Consider the following 16032-nt stretch of genomic DNA (forward strand, 5'->3'; position numbering starts at 1 on the left):
ATGTTAAGCAGATCTTTCATCTTGTTTTTCTTCAGGAATATCTTGGCTATTCTTGGCCGTTTGCAACTTACATAAAAATTTGAGTCAGCGTATCATATCAGCTTAAAATTATTTTCTGATTTTGATTAGAATTGTATTGAAACTTCAGATCATTTTGGGGAGAATTGGCATTTTATTATGTTGAACCTTCTAGTTTGTGAACTGGTAGTTTTAATTTTAAAGTCTTTTAATGTCTTTGAATACATTTTTACTAATTTGCTTCATGAAGTTTTTTAACTTCTTCCCCTCCGTTAAAAAATTTAGATTTATTCATGGGCACTTTTAAAAATGCTGTTGCAAGATGGCATAATTTTTTATTATAAAATGTACATAATATAAAACCTATCATTTTAACCCTTTTTGCATGTACAATTTAGCAGCATTTAGTACACTCCCATATTGTACAACCACCACCACTATCCATTTCCAGAATTTTCTATCATCCCAAGCTGAAACTCTGTGCCCATTAAACAATACTCCCTTCTACCCAGCCCTTGGTAATCACAATTCTGCTTCTTTATATATAAATTTGACTAATCTAAATATCTCATATAAGTAGAATCATAAATGGTGTGTGTGTATATATATATATATATATATATATATATATATATATATATATATATTTAATACTTTATTGGGGAATTGGGGAAGGGGAACAGTCAAGTTGTCCTTAGTTGTGGAGGATGCAGCTAGCTCAGCTCCAAGTCCAGTCGCCATCCAGCCGGCCGTCAGCAACTCAGCTCAAGGTGCCGTGTTCAATCTTAGTTGCGGGGGTGGGCGCAGCCCCCCATCCCATGTGGGAGTTGAACCCGCAACCTTGTTGTTAGGAGCATGTACTCTCACCAGCGGCAGCTCAGCTCCGGTGCAGCGTCACTGGCCCATGTGGGAATCGAACCGGTGACCCTATTGCTTAGAGCTCACGCTCTTAACCAACTGAGCCACTTGGCCAGCCCATAAATGGTGTATTTTTTAATACATTTTTCTATCTTATTTGGAGTGAAGCAATATCAATATTTTATTAAATTGTTTTGTATTTTTCAACTTTATTTAAAATACTTGTTCTAATAATTTAGTAGTATTTGGGTCTTCTACATAAACAAGCATATCACATGTGAATAAAAGGCTATTTCTACAATAAATCTGCCCATTAAGTTTTAAATTTTAATTTGTTATTTTTTATATTTATGTGGTGTTGTTTGGTTCATTTTCAGATCTGTTGGTTGCCTTTTTCAGTCTTCTTTTATTTCTTTCAGCCTATTAAGTATTATTTGATATCCAACTCTGATATAAACTGCAGCAGTCTGATTCTGCTGTCTGTGTCTGCTGCTACTTTCTACTGGTGCTTTGTTTTTTGTGTATGAACCATCATTCCTTAGAGGTTTATTTCTGCCAGATGCTTGGTAGCAGTGCTAATTTAGGACTACTTTAAACTAAATTCTTGACCTGAGAACCGTTTGGAATTATTTGTTAGTCTGAATTTGAGCTCTCCATTTGTAAGACGGCCGGGGCTGGCTTTTGGTTATGACTTTTCTGGGGTTTTTTTGGTGTTTTGTGCCGAGTGGGAGAGGTGATTTCACTATGGCAAGTTTTATAATCCCCTAGGGAGGATTTCTTGCTCACCCATACATTGTGGTATGCAAGTAAGTCCTCAATGTCATCAACTGGTACTTGGAAGCTTCAACTTCAAGCAAAACCAGTTTTACGGTAGGCTAATTCATATAAAAACAAGAGTTAAGTTTCTATGGCATATTTCTGTTCACAAAAACATCACCAAACTTCTAAATAAATATCTAAAACACTTCTAATATTAAACATTGAAATAAAGGTGAGCTATATATACATTTAAGAAAGGTTAATAAAAACAAGTAAGATAATGATTTGGCAACCCGCTGATTCCAGTTCAGGGTGATGGGTGACCTGAGTCTTTCCCGACAGCTCAGGGCACGGGGCAGGACCCCACCCTGGACAGGACGCCCTTCCATTGCAGGGCGCATCACACACACCCACACTCACTCAGCCTGGGACATTGTGGACACACCAGTTCGCCTCACGTACACACCTTTGGGACGTGGGAGGAAACGGAGGCTCCCGAGAAACCCACGCAGCCATGGGGAGAGCATGCCAACTCCACACAGACAGTGGCCCCTGCCTGGAATCGATTTTTTTTTTTTCTTCATCAGCATTATAATGAAACGGCATTATGCTGTATTAGGGTCTTGGCTTTATGTGGAATTACCTGTTAGACACTCCACCTTTAGCACACCTGGTCTTTGCTTCCTGTTCTTTGTCCTGCAATGCTGTGAAAAAATTTTACCTGCTTTGGCAAATAAATGCCCTTCTGCTTTAGTTATTCCAATTATCAGTTCTTGCTAGCTCATCAAGGCATTTTTTTATTTTTAAGATTTTATTGGGGAATTGGGGAAGGGGAACAGCCAAGTTGTTGTCTTTCAATCTTAGTTGTGCAGGGCGCAGCTAGCTCAGCTCCAAGTCCAGTAGCCATCCGGCCGCCGGTAGGTAGCTCGCAGCTGCTCAGCTCAAGGTGCCATGTTCAATCTTAGTTGCGGGGGCGCGCAGCCCACTATCCCATGCGGGAGTCCTACCAGTAACCTTGTTGTTAGGAGTACATGCTCTCACCAGCTGAGCCATCCTGCCTCCTGTTGGCAGCTCAGTGGCAGTTTAGCACTGGCCCATGTGGGAATTGAATCGCCGACCCTGTTGATCAGAGCTCTCTTAATCAACTGAGCCACTCGGCTGGCCCAAGATATGTGTGTGTGTGTGTGTGTGTGTGTGTGTGTGTGTGTGTGTGTGTGTGTGTGTNCCAGTAACCTTGTTGTTAGGAGTACATGCTCTCACCAGCTGAGCCATCCTGCCTCCTGTTGGCAGCTCAGTGGCAGTTTAGCACTGGCCCATGTGTGTGTGTGTGTGTGTGTGTGTGTGTGTGTGTGTATTTTTTTAAGATTTTATTGGGGAATTGGGGGAAGGGAACAGTGCTGGGGAATCCGGGGAAGGGGAACAGACAAGTTGCTGTCCTTTTGTTCTTCAGTTAGTTGTGGAGGACGTTGCTTCACTGGCCCATGTTGGTATTCATCATTACACTCTTCCCGGGTGAGGCAGATCGGTTGCCGGCCTCTGGACAGCCGCTCACGGCAGCTCACACCGGCTGCCGGCCATACACAGTAGCTTATGGCAAGCCCTGCAGCCTCACTGCAGCCTATGCCGTCCTGGCGACTCACAGCAGCCCAGCTCCAGGTCGAGCTGTTGTTCACTATCTTAGCTGTAGAGGGCAGTGTCACTGGCCCTCATGTGGGATCCTAACCGGGGCCCTGCTGCTCAGAGCTGGTGTCCCAAGTCAGCTCTTAACCAATGCGCCACTCGCCTGGCCCCCAAGGCATATTTTTTAAATTGAGGTAACATTGACATAACATTATATAAATTTTAGGTTTGTAACATTATAATTCAATATCTGTATATACTATTGCGTGCTCACCACCAAAAGTTTAGTACCCATATGTCACCATACATTTGACTCCTTATACCCATTTCACCCTTCTCCCCACCCCCTTTCCTTCTGGTAAGCACCCATCGTTGTCCTGTCTCTGAGTTTGGGTTTTTTCACTTTTCGTCAAACATTTTAAGTTATTTTTATTAGGAGTGTAAATCAGGGTAACAAATTCACCGTATTGTTGGAAATACCCATGTCATTTTACTGTGTCATTTCTAGTCATTTTGGAAAAGAAATACTGGGTTAAATGAACACCTTAAAAAAATTTTAGAAGTGAAATCGAGAGTAGCCTTTTACAGCTGCTAATGATATTTCTTTTTTTTATAGGTGTCAGCTGTGATGCATGTTTAAAAGGAAATTTTCGAGGTCGCAGATATAAGTGTTTAATTTGCTACGATTACGATCTTTGTGCATCTTGTTATGAAAGTGGTGCAACAACAACAAGGCATACAACTGACCACCCAATGCAGTGCATATTAACAAGGGTAGATTTTGGTACGTATTTAATAAAACTTTAGTAGATTTTCATATAGACTTTTGTGTGTATGTGTGTGAAGAAGTAATGGCAAAACGTTCTAAAGCTATCCCGAATAGCATACATGAGGCTCCAAATTTATTTAAAATAACATGAATCTTACTTTTACAAATTATAAGAAATTCTTTCTCCTAATCATAGTTTACTTGTTTATGAAAGCCATTCGGAAATATATACAAGTAACAAGATATGAAACAAAAGAATGCCTCATTAAAAAAGGAATAAAGTTAAACTGACCTTGCTAACAGGACACAGGTATTCTTGCTCTAGTTATCAGAAAGCGTATTATTTTTACAGTTGATTAGAAGACATTGTTAGTCCAGAAGGAAAGCTATAAATGTTTCAGTGCTGTAACTTCTTACATAGTCAGCACTTGTTATTATCTTTTGATTATAGCCATCCCAGTGGATGTGAAGTGGCATCTCATTTGGTTTCGATTTGCATTCCTCTAATGGATAATGATGTGGACCATTTTTTCTAGTGCTTATTGGTAATTTCATATCTACTTGGGAGAAATGTCTATTCAGATCCTTTGCCAATTTTTAAATTGGGTAATGTCTTTTTATTATTGAGTTTTAATAGTCCATTGCATATTCTACATATAGCTTCCTTATCAGATGCGTGATTTACAGAAATTTTCTCCCATCTGTGGGTTCTCTTTTCACTTTTTTGATGGTGTGTTTTGAAGCACAAAAGTTTTAATTTCAATGATGTCCAGTTTATCTTTTTTTTTTCTTATGTTGTGCTTTTGGTATCATATCTAGGAAACCACTGCCTAATCCAAGATCACAAAGATTTAAAACTGTTTTGTGCTAAGAGTTTTATAGTTTTAGCTTTTACATTTCGATCTTTGATCCATTTTGAGTTAATTTTAGTATATGGAGTGAGGTAGAGGTTTAGCTTTTACTCTTTTGCGTATGGATATTCAATTGTCCTAGCATCATATGTTGAAAAGACAATTCTTTACCCAATGGATTGATTATCTTGGCATTCTTGTTGAAAATCAGTTGGCCAGGTGGGAGGGCGAAATGGGGTGATGTTGGCCAGGGTACAAAGTTTTGTTATGCAAGATGAATGAGTTACGTTCTAGAGATGAATAAGTTCTAATATACAGCATGGTGACCATAGTTAGCAATATTGTATTCTATATCAAAATGTGCACATACACACAATGGTAACTATGAGTATGGTAGGGGTGATGGATATGTTAATTAGCCTGATTATGGTGACCTTTTCAATACATACATATATGAAACCATCAAGTTGTATAACATTAATATATACAATTTTTATGTCAAAGATATCTCAATAACACTGTTAAAAAAGTCAGCTGATCATAAATGTAAGCGTTTATTTCTGGACTCTCAAAACTATTCCATTGATTTATATGTCTGTCTTTTTTTTTTTTTTAAGACTTTTACTGGGGAATTGGGGGAAGAGGAACAGACAAGTTGCTGTCCTTTTGTTCTTCAATCTAGTTGTGGAGGATGTTGCTTCACTGGCCCAAGTTGGCACCATCATTGCGCTCTTCCCGGGCAAGGGAGATCAGTCGCCGGCTTCTGGACAGCCGCTCACTGCAGCTGCGGGCCGCTCACGCTGGCTCCTGGCCACACACGGTAGCCCATGGCAACCCACTGCAGCACGGGTTGCAGCCTACGCTGTCGCCGGCGACTCATGGCAGCCCAGTTCCAAGTTGAGCTGTTGTTCAGCATCTTAGCTGTAGAGGGCAGTGTCTCTGGCCCTCATATGTGGAATCCGAACCGGGGCCCTCTGGCATCCCAAGCCAGCTCTTAACCAATGCGCCACTCGGCCGGCCCTATATGTCTATCTTTATGCCAGCACTACACTGCCTGATAACTGTAGCTTTGTAGTAAGCTTTGAAATCAAGACGTGTAAGTCTTCCAACTTTGTTCTTTTTCAAGATTGTTTTGGGTGTTTTAGATAATCGTTAAGTTTCCGTGTGAATTTTAGGATCAGTTTGTCAAATTTCTGCAGAGGCCAACTGGGAGTTTGATACGGATTGTTCTGAATCTGTAGATCAGTTTGGAGAGTAATGATATTAAATCTGTCAGTCCATGGACATGGACTATCTATCCATTTATTTAAGTCATCTTTAATTTCCTTCAACAAAGTTTTATAGTTATAAGGGAATACGTTTCACACTTTCATTAAATGTATTCCTAGTAATTTATTATTCTTTTTGCTGTTGTAAACAAAATTTTTTTAATTTTATTTTTGTATTGTTCACTGCAAGTATATATAAAAACAATTGTTTATATATATATATATATATACACACACACACACACACACACATATATGTATATATGTATATATCTTGTGTCGTTTGATGTTGCTGAACTCGTTTATTACTTTTAATAGTTTTTTAGTGGATTCCTTGGTATTTCCTGTATACAAGGTCATGTCATCTGCTAATAGAGATAGTTTTACTTCTTTTCATCTGGATGGGTCTCATTTCATTTTCTTGCCTAATTACTTTGGTTAGATTCTCCAGTAAAATACTGAGTAGAAATGGCAAGAGTGGAATTCTTGTCTTTTTCCTGGTCTTAGGGGAAAAGCATCCTGTCTTTTACCAGTATGATGTTAGATGTGCCTTTTTTTAGATGCCTTTTATCAGGCAAGGAAGTTTTATTTATCCCCACATACCCTAAATTCACTTGACAAGTCTTAAGCACATAATAAATGGCCAGTATATACATAGTGGGAAAATATTTTTAAGATATTTCTAAATCTCTTTAAAAATGAATGTGAACAAATCAGTCATGTAGTGAACACTTCCTTCCATTTTATCTTTTTACAAAAATGAGCATATCCTCTTTATATTAGGCATTTGTTTCATGTTAAATAATGAGATAGTTCTTTGTAATGAAGTGACATAACCTACTAAATATACTTTAGATTACTTTCTCTGTGTGTGTGTGTACTACTATCAGTGGAGGAAATAGACTTATTCCTTGAGATGTACTAATGAGGCAAACAGATTATTCCCACACATTCTCACTAATTGGTCAGTTTTTAGTAACGAAGTTGGGCAGAGTCTGTTGCAATAGTGCTCCATTCAAGTTAGCATTTACAAGAACTGAACATCGAGGGCCCTTCCTGCTATGAAAATGATATATGTTCTACAGACAAAGCTGCACCTGGGAGTTGGTATATTGGTCATGGTTGTCTCTGTTCTTTCCCTCTGAGCGCTTGTGTTCTCACATATTGTACACCCTGCTGATTCTTTGTGTTGACATTGGCATTGCCACAGTATGTACAGAGATAAAGTAAATTACAATAGAATTAGAACCAGATGTGAAATGAGAGATGTTTTAATACTAAATGAAGGGATTAAAAAGCTGTTTGCTTTGTTTTTCTTTTAAGGCTGTATTAGCTATATGGAAAAGGAATTTGGAAGGTATCATGGAGTCCTTGGGAGAATAAGGATGTTGCAAGTGTAAACAGAATAGTTAAGCACTCCTTGACAGAGTGAGGTTGTTAGTAGAGATTTCAGACAAGCTTTTTTAAAAAAATTATTTTGTACCATATGGTTACATTTTCATATATTAAAAAAACTAATGACATTTATTTCTGAGTGTAATTCCACTTTATTTTTCAGATTTGTACTATGGTGGGGAAGCTTTCTCTGTAGAGCAGCCACAGTCTTTTACTTGTCCCTATTGTGGAAAAATGGGCTATACGGAGACATCTCTTCAAGAACACGTTACTTCTGAACACGCAGAAACATCAACAGAAGTGGTAAGTGAAGCAGTCTTGTGTCTAAAATGATAGGGTAAGGTACATTATTTCTAATATTAATAGAGCTAAGCCGCTGTCACGTACCTTCAGCTAAGTGTACTGATACTGTTTGCATAATAATTATTATAATTATCTTTCAACAGCAAATCTTACACATCCTAGGAGGCTGCATGTGCAGAAGATGATCCCCTCATTTGTCCATACCAGCCATTCTTGCCCTGTTGCCAAAAGCAAAATGTGGAATCTTGACTAAATTTTATTTTGAATAATAAATCTTATGGAGAAAAATAATGGCATAAGAGGACTTAAAAATCTTTTTCTGGTAATCCAGAATAATCAGTTTTAGCTGATAATATATTTAATATTTATAAAGTTGCTTGTCAATTAAAAGGAACCAAAGAACATAGAATATAAATTATCATTATTGCGACATTTTGTGCATAAAAAGCCGTGTTTTTGTTTTTTTTAAGATTTTATTGGGGAATTGGGGAAGGGGAACAGACAAGTTGCTGTCCTTTTGTTCTTCAGTCTAGTTGTGGAGGACGTTTGCTTCACTGGCCCATGTTGGTATTATTGCGCTCTTCCCAGATGAGGCAGATTGTCGCTGGCCTCTGGATGGCCACTCACAGCGGGTCTTGGCAGCTCACGCTGGCTGCCAGCCTCTCATGCTGGCTGCCGGCCACATATGGTAGCTTATGGCAGCCCACTGCAGCAGGCCGTTGCCAGCGACTCCCGGCAGCCCAGCTCCAGGTCGAGCTGTTGTTCATCATCTTAGCTGTAGAGGGCAGTATCACTGGCCCCATGTGGGATCTGAACCGGGGCCCTGCTGCTCAGAGCTGGCGTCCCAAGCCAGCTCTTAACCAATGTGCCACTCGGCTGACCCTAAACAGGCGCATTTGATCAAACTTCCCAGCACATATATTTCCTTCTTAGCAGCAATAATAGTGGAGTGAACCATAATTTTTTACAAATATTCTAAATCTTATCTTGTATACTTTCTTAAATATTATACTTACCTATTTTACTCTTATAAGCAGATAGTCAGGAAAGGTAAGCCTTGGAAAGCCAAATATACATTAAAAGAAAAAAAATTGGCTTTTATTATTACTGCTTGCATTTTTCTTTATCAAAGAATGCAATTTATGCTGTCTGTTTTTCTGTGAACTAACAACAGTATTTTATTTAATAGTGGAGAATTACATAGGATTTGAAAAATACAGTTGCTGTAGGCAACCACCTTGCCACTAATCAACTGCATTTAGCTAGAGAGATTATAGATTGTTAGTATTGATACTTTTATCATTTGTGCTTCTCATTACTTTTGACTCAACACTTTCAATTTTATAAATCACTTTTTTCTATCTTTAGTATTTGGCTATCTTTGTATGTTTATTTTTTATTTATTTTGGTGCGGGGGAGGGGAATTGGAGAAGGGGAACAGCCAAGTTGTCCTTCAGTCTTAGTTGATGAGGGCGCAGCTAGCTCAGCTCCAAGTCCAGTTGTCATCCGGCCACTCGTTGGCAGCTCACAGCAGCTCAGCTCAAGGTGCTGTGTTCAGTCTTAGTTGTGGGTAGCCCACCATCCCATGCGGGAGTCAACCTAAACTGGCAACCTTGATGTTGGAGCATGTGCTCTCACCAGCTGAGCTATCCTGCCACCTATTGGCAGCTCAGCTCAGGCACAGCTCACTGGCTCATGTGGGAATCAAACTGGCAACCCTGTTTCTCAGAGCTCACGCTCTTTACCAACTGAGCCACTTGGCCAGCCCTGTATATTTTTAAATAATAGATATTTTGAGCCCATTTATTTATTTAAAATCAGATAGTAGTACTTTCGATTATAAGGGTGATACAGCCATTAGTATCCCAGCAGATTTTTGAGTTGATAGCAGGGAAGGAAATGATAGGAGACACTTGGGATATTTCAGATTTATTCTGGCATAGTCTATGTATATGAGTCATGACATTTTAAAATTTTTTCAATGACAGTTGACATTGAATATTATATTAGTTTCATGTATATAGCATAGTGGTTAGACATTTATATAACTTACAAAGTGTGTGTAATGGTATTTTTAAAGAAAACTTCTATAAAATATCAATTTCTTAAAATGATATGAAAATCAAGAGGGGAATCACTTAGATTATCATGAAAATGAGGTAATAGTAGCTTTTTCAGGAAGGTGTCTATGCCTCCTATTGAGAGTATGTTGTTAATCCCTAGGTAGGGTTTTTATTGCCCTGTACTTGCCTCTGTGTTGAATTAAAATCCTGTAGAGGAAGGTAGACAGGTAGTTTTCAGAATGAGAAGAACACTTAATGTGAAAGGAAGTGCTGGGTAAGATAGCAGCAGGTGTCAGAGACATTTGTTTTGAATACTTTTTTTTCTTTGCCTGCTGGTTTGGTTTCTTCTTTGTCCTATGAAATACTGGTTTGTCTAGTTCAGTGTCCAGGCAGCTAATTTCAGGTCAGTGCATAGAAATGTTTTGCAGGGCCTGCAGGAAGATTTGTAAGGAGGGTGCTATAAATTAAAGATGGGAGCTCTCTGGCAATTGTTGGCAAATTATAAGGTGGTTCAGAAGTTCTTTAAGCACCCTTCAGCTTTCTCTCTCCTACCGCCTCCTACCGCTGTGCCCCTCATGTTAAAAAAACTGGTTAAGAAAATTATTTGAAGATGCCAATCGCAGTATTCATAGCTGAGGTCATTTTTTCTAGGAAGCCCTACCAAACTCAGCCTCACTTGACAAACTGGTTATACCTTTGAGGAGAGGAGCATACAAAGCTTCTGTCATCACCAGACTCTAATTTTAGAAAACCTTATAAACAATATAAACCCACTAACTTAGGTAGAGATCATCTCTGGTTCTTCACTAAAATTGTTGCTGGCTTTTGGGCACCACCTCAGTGCCCCTGTCCCCTGTAGCATTCAGGTTCTTGTTGACACCATTAAGCAATAAGAGGTTCCCATTTCCTTTTCTTTTAAGTTTACCAATAAAATATCTAGCTTACCCCAAGGAAGACAGAAGAAAAACTCTGATGTAAGCTCTGTTTTTTCTAGGTAAGCATGAATGCTCACATCTATAGTGAATTGTGTACAGGTTAGAGCTCTTGACTCCTTTGGAGTTATTTTTATTGTGGCTAAATTATGTTATTTCAAATTTTGTGAATTTCTAGGACATCAGCATACACAAATTTTAAATTTCTGTCCAAGAAACATGTTTAAAACCAAAACTTAATTATTTTGGACTTTTTAAATCATGTTAAAAATGTAAGGAAAATGAAAACTTTTGTATATAACAAAAACTCTCTAATGTTCTAAATGCTGCTTTGTAAAAGCAGGCGACATTTGCAACCTAAATATTAAAATGGGGAGAATGGAACCGAGGAGAAAAATAAATTCAACATGAAGTGACTCATACTTAATTATAAGTTAATTTCAGTGTTCCATTGCAACAAATGAAAATTAGATTACAATCAAGTTGAACAATGAGCTTATTCAAATCTTGTAAGGACCTCTATCTAAGGTGCAAGTAGCTACAGCTTAGATGGTTCTGGTAGTCCCAAAAGGAGTTTATGGACCATGTAGGATAGATTTTCCACTGTTGCTTTTTGTATATCCTCAAAGCAAAACTCCAGTATTCAGTCTTATATTTATTATACCTGTCGATTTTATAAGATAAACTACTTTTTATTGGACAAGAGATCCAAAAACCTGAAGTTATCAATTAGCCTTAGCAGTTGTTAGCTCAGTAGAATGTCAGCTTTTTTTTTTTTTTTTAGTATAAGGATTCAAATATAATGCATGTAAAAAAGTTTCTTTGTCTCTTGGCTTTAAATTTTAATGGCTCTTTTTGGGTCATCACTCTTCTCTAAAAGAAACTGCTAAAAGCACCCCATTGTATCCCAAGTGATGAGAAAATCGGCCTTATTATAGGACAAGCCCGGGGCATTTCTAGAGCTAAGTTTAAGGGCCCCAAAAAGAAGAGGCTTGAATTGTACCCCCAGTTTGAATAAATAATGACAAATATACCCTGATTTTTCAAAAGAGAGAAATTCATATGAACTTTAATGGTGACAGGTACATCTTTGCTTACTTTTTGATAATATCACTTGTTCATTTCCTGATAATTTTCATAACCCAGGATATTAAGTTAACACTGACTTGGTGCTCAGTAAAAACTTAATGGATTAGTTAATCCACACTGACAAAATTATACAATATAACAAAGTTAACCAGTCAGAACTTGAACTTTCACCAGCTAGCTGGATTTCATAGCATAGTTCTTCTAACTGGAAATCAGGACACAGTTATAAACAGTAGCATTAGAGAAACTGCACTTAGTGCTTAAAACAACACTCACAAGGCTTTAGTTACATGTTTTCATTTAAACTTATATGGGCTACATATAGATAGATAGATAGATAGATAGATAGATAGATAGATAGATAGATTCCTTTTATTAAAAGAAGACTCTCCCCCCCCCCACCTCCCCTCTCCCCAATTTCAAAAAGGGGCTATTTTTGTAAAGATCTTTTGGACACCTAGTTTGGAACTGAGAGCACAGTGAGCACATAAATCGGCAGAACACGTCTTGTGGTCAACTTTGATTTCAGAGCCAGCTTAGGGACACCTACCTCACCTTTTACTAGAAGGTTAGTATAGTATTTAAGTAACACGGGACAATTATTTGGTTTGACATTGTGTTTTTGTCTTTCTTGTACTTAAGATTGGATAAAAAAGCAAATTCATGTAAGGATGAAGAAATAAAGCAGAGCTTTTCTGAAGACAGTAGAGCTGTGGCAGTGGGCGGGTTCTTCACTACATCTTAGTTTTGCTTTAGAACCTATAACTCTTCAGATCCAAGGGCATCATTTTTCATTTTTTCAACCATGATTTATTTCATAACTTGACTCACAGCTGTAATAGAGGAAAGGAATTTTCAAATAATGGTGAGACAAAAAGCAGGAAACAGGAGGATATACGCGTATGGGGGCTATAGAAGGGCTTATATGTGAGAAAAAGTATGGGCAGAGATTTACTGAGTTGTTGGCTGTAAAAAGCAAAGGGGGAACACATTTACTTTACCACACTTCTTTGCCCTCAGAAGGATAATGTCAGAAAGGGAAGGCTGCTCTAGATCATTCCTGGGTCAGTTATTAAGAACAGCTTGGAAAGGGAAACACTCACTGGCCTTTTGCAAGACAAATTATTCATAACTTCTGAATGTATCTCTCCAAGTGTTAACCAAGAGCATTACATTTAATATGTAAAATGTGAAGAAGTCTTTCTTTCTTTCTTTCTTTCTTTCTTTTTTTAAGATTTTATTGGAGAATTGGGGGAAGGGAACAAACAAGTTGCTGTCCTTTTGTTCTTCAGTCTAGTGTGGAGGACGTTGCTTCACTGGCCCATGTTGGTATGATCATTGCACTCTTCCCAGGTGAGGCAGATGGGTCTCCGACCTCTGGACGGCTGCTCACAGCAGCTCTTGACAGCTCTCACTGGCTGCTGGCCGCTCACGCTGGCTGCTGGCCACACATGGTAGCTTTTGGCAGCACACTGCCGCAGGGGCTGCAGCCTACGTGGTTGCCAGCGACTCACGGAAGCCCAGCTCCAGGTCGAGCTGTTGTTCACCATCTTAGCTATAGAGGGCACAGTGTCACTGGCCCTCATGTGGTTTCCGAACCGGGGCCCTGCTGCTCAGAGTTGGCATCCCAAGGCAGCTCTTACCCAACGCGCCACTCAGCCGGCCCAAGAAGTCTTGCTTTCTGAAGTCATCAAATTCTTGGAGTAAGCCACATGGCTGTCAAAGTGATAAATTTAAAACATGGCTCCTACCCATACACTTTATGGCCTGTCTAAAGACAAAACTAGCTCATGTGAACACAATTGGAAAATAATGCAGGAAGGAATCAGAGAGGGCTTTGTGACTAGGTAAGTCTTGAAAAATGGGTGTGATTTCAAAAAGTTGACAGAATGGGAAGAGAATGGCATTATTCTGAGGGAACAGACAGTATGAACCAAGTTGTGATGTTGAGAAAGAACGTAGTAGGTGGAGGGATGGTAAGGCATTGAGTGTGGGAAATAAAATTTAGCCTGTCAAGTTAAGGCCAAATAATAGAGAACCTTTAAAACCAGAATATTTGTCCACTAGGTTTGGTGGACAGTAAAGAGACATGTTGGCACCTGTACAGAGGGATGACATTACTTTCTCCACCATCATGCCACCTGGGCTATTGTTTGGGAAGGGCAGGATCGTGGGATTTGAGTGACTGGTTCTTTTGAAACAGGATGAGCCTAATCGTAATGATTATGTGGATGGGCATGGATCACAAAAGGGTAGAAATTACAAAGCTGTGCTTCCTGTTATAAGATCATGGTTGCTGGAGAAGTGATGCATCAAACATTTGGTGTCACCAGAAAGTAACAATAAAAGATGACATAGGGAAATCACAACTTTTGAACAGATATTCTCAAAAGGAAAATGTTTCTTATGGACCTAAAAACTAGTTAGATAAAAGAAAGAAATGAGTTTACAAGTTTGTGATCCAGAAACCTAGTCAAGAAATGCCAATTGCCTAGGCAGTTATTTCACTTAAGGTGTTAATAAGAAACATGTTGCCCCAGAGTTCAAAGGTAGTTTCAGGTGGTCTGAGAGGATGGTGCATCAAAGCAGGTCAGCCTTATTTTAAAGAACCAGCCTAGCTCTTTGGCATTTACTGAATTGAATGGTTTTGGTGGAAGACCAATCTCTGTATAATGCTGCAGAGTATAGCCAGGTTATATGCTGGATCAGATAGGTGATTTTTTAAATGCATTTTTCTGTAGCAGTGAGCAAAATGGGCAAGAAACTTCTTATGAAGCTTATCCAAAGATAGATAGATAGATAGATAGATAGATAGATAGATAGATAGATAAGGAAATGATTTCATCACATGGAATTTTTCTCTTCCTCTATTGTTTTTAAATCTACATAATACCCCAAGAGAATGCCTTCTGGTGTGGGTGTATGAGTTCAAGAAAGGCTGGAGGAAATCCAAACTTGCTTTAGACTGGTTGATAATTGTTTGGGGAAGAATGTGTGGCACTCTTGTTTAAAAACAAAACCAAGCAAACAAACAAACAAACAAACAAAACCAAGCATGCTGACTTTAGATTTTTTTTTATGGACATAACCTGTCACAGGGAAAAAGTTTTGTAAATTTGGTAGTGACTTGGCGTTTCTATGTGGAATAAGGACTTTAGAAGGTATATGTTAGACCAGGGGTTGGCAAACTTTTGAGACGGAAGAGCCACGAGGCTTGCAAACTGTGGCACTGAAGTAAAATTGAAAATGAAAACAAAACTATCATAGTTTCATTTATAAAATTTTTAAAGGATATTATTCACATAATGGTGATAATGTAAAAATATATTTGTGGCTCTCGAATAATTTTTAAATTGTTGTATGGGACAGGATTGGCTCTTCCAAGGGGTCAGCAAACTTTTTAGATGGAACATACCCAAAGAGCCGCATGTGGCTCACGAGCCATCGCTTGCCGACCACCTGTGTTCAGAACCTGCACTGAATCGTTACTTGCTGGAAGTCATGGGACCACGTGGAAAAATGGAATCTCCCTGTGTTCTTAGCATGGATCTCATGTCAGTACATTGGTAAAGGCTTCTGAAAGGGCTACAGATAAAATGCAAGACTGATGATGATCCTCAGCAGTAAGATAAAGCAGAAAGGAAGGACTCGAGCAATAGCACAGACCAGCATAGGAAGGGTGGGGGTGTGGGGAGTAAGTAACAACACTTGGGGTTTTTTTAAAGATTTTTATTGGGGAATTGGGGGGATCGGAACAGTGCTGGGGAATTGGGGGAAGGGGAACAGACAAGTTGCTGTCGTTTTTTTCTTCAGTCTAGTTGTGGAAGACGTTGCTTCAGTGGCCCAAGTTGGCACCATCATTGCGCTCTTCCTGGGCGAGGCAGATCAGTCACTGGCTTCTGGACGGCTGCTCACAGAGGCTGCTGGCTACACACGGTAGCCCATGGCAACCCACTGCAGCACGGGCTGCAGTCTACGCCGTCACCGGTGACTCACAGCAGCCCAGCTCCAAGTTGAGCTGTTGTTCAGCGTCTTAGCTGTGGAGGGCAGTGTCACTGGCCCTCATATGTGGGATCTGAACCGGGGCCCTCTGGCGTCCCAAGCCAG

General features: G+C 39.2%; 1 protein-coding gene across 1 annotated transcript in view; it reads left to right on the plus strand.

Annotated features, from left to right (window-relative positions):
- Nucleotides 1-16032, plus strand: part of KCMF1 (potassium channel modulatory factor 1) — a 77106-nt gene that overhangs the window by 44574 nt on the left and 16500 nt on the right. Inside the window, exons 2-3 of the mRNA XM_019623790.1 lie at nt 3872-4039; nt 7702-7841. Coding sequence (XP_019479335.1) covers nt 3872-4039; nt 7702-7841 — 308 coding nt within the window. The remainder of the gene's footprint in view (nt 1-3871; nt 4040-7701; nt 7842-16032) is intronic.

The sequence above is a fragment of the Hipposideros armiger genome, unplaced genomic scaffold (assembly GCF_001890085.2).
Source record: "Hipposideros armiger isolate ML-2016 unplaced genomic scaffold, ASM189008v1 scaffold_561, whole genome shotgun sequence".
NCBI classification, from domain to species: Eukaryota; Metazoa; Chordata; class Mammalia; order Chiroptera; family Hipposideridae; genus Hipposideros; species Hipposideros armiger.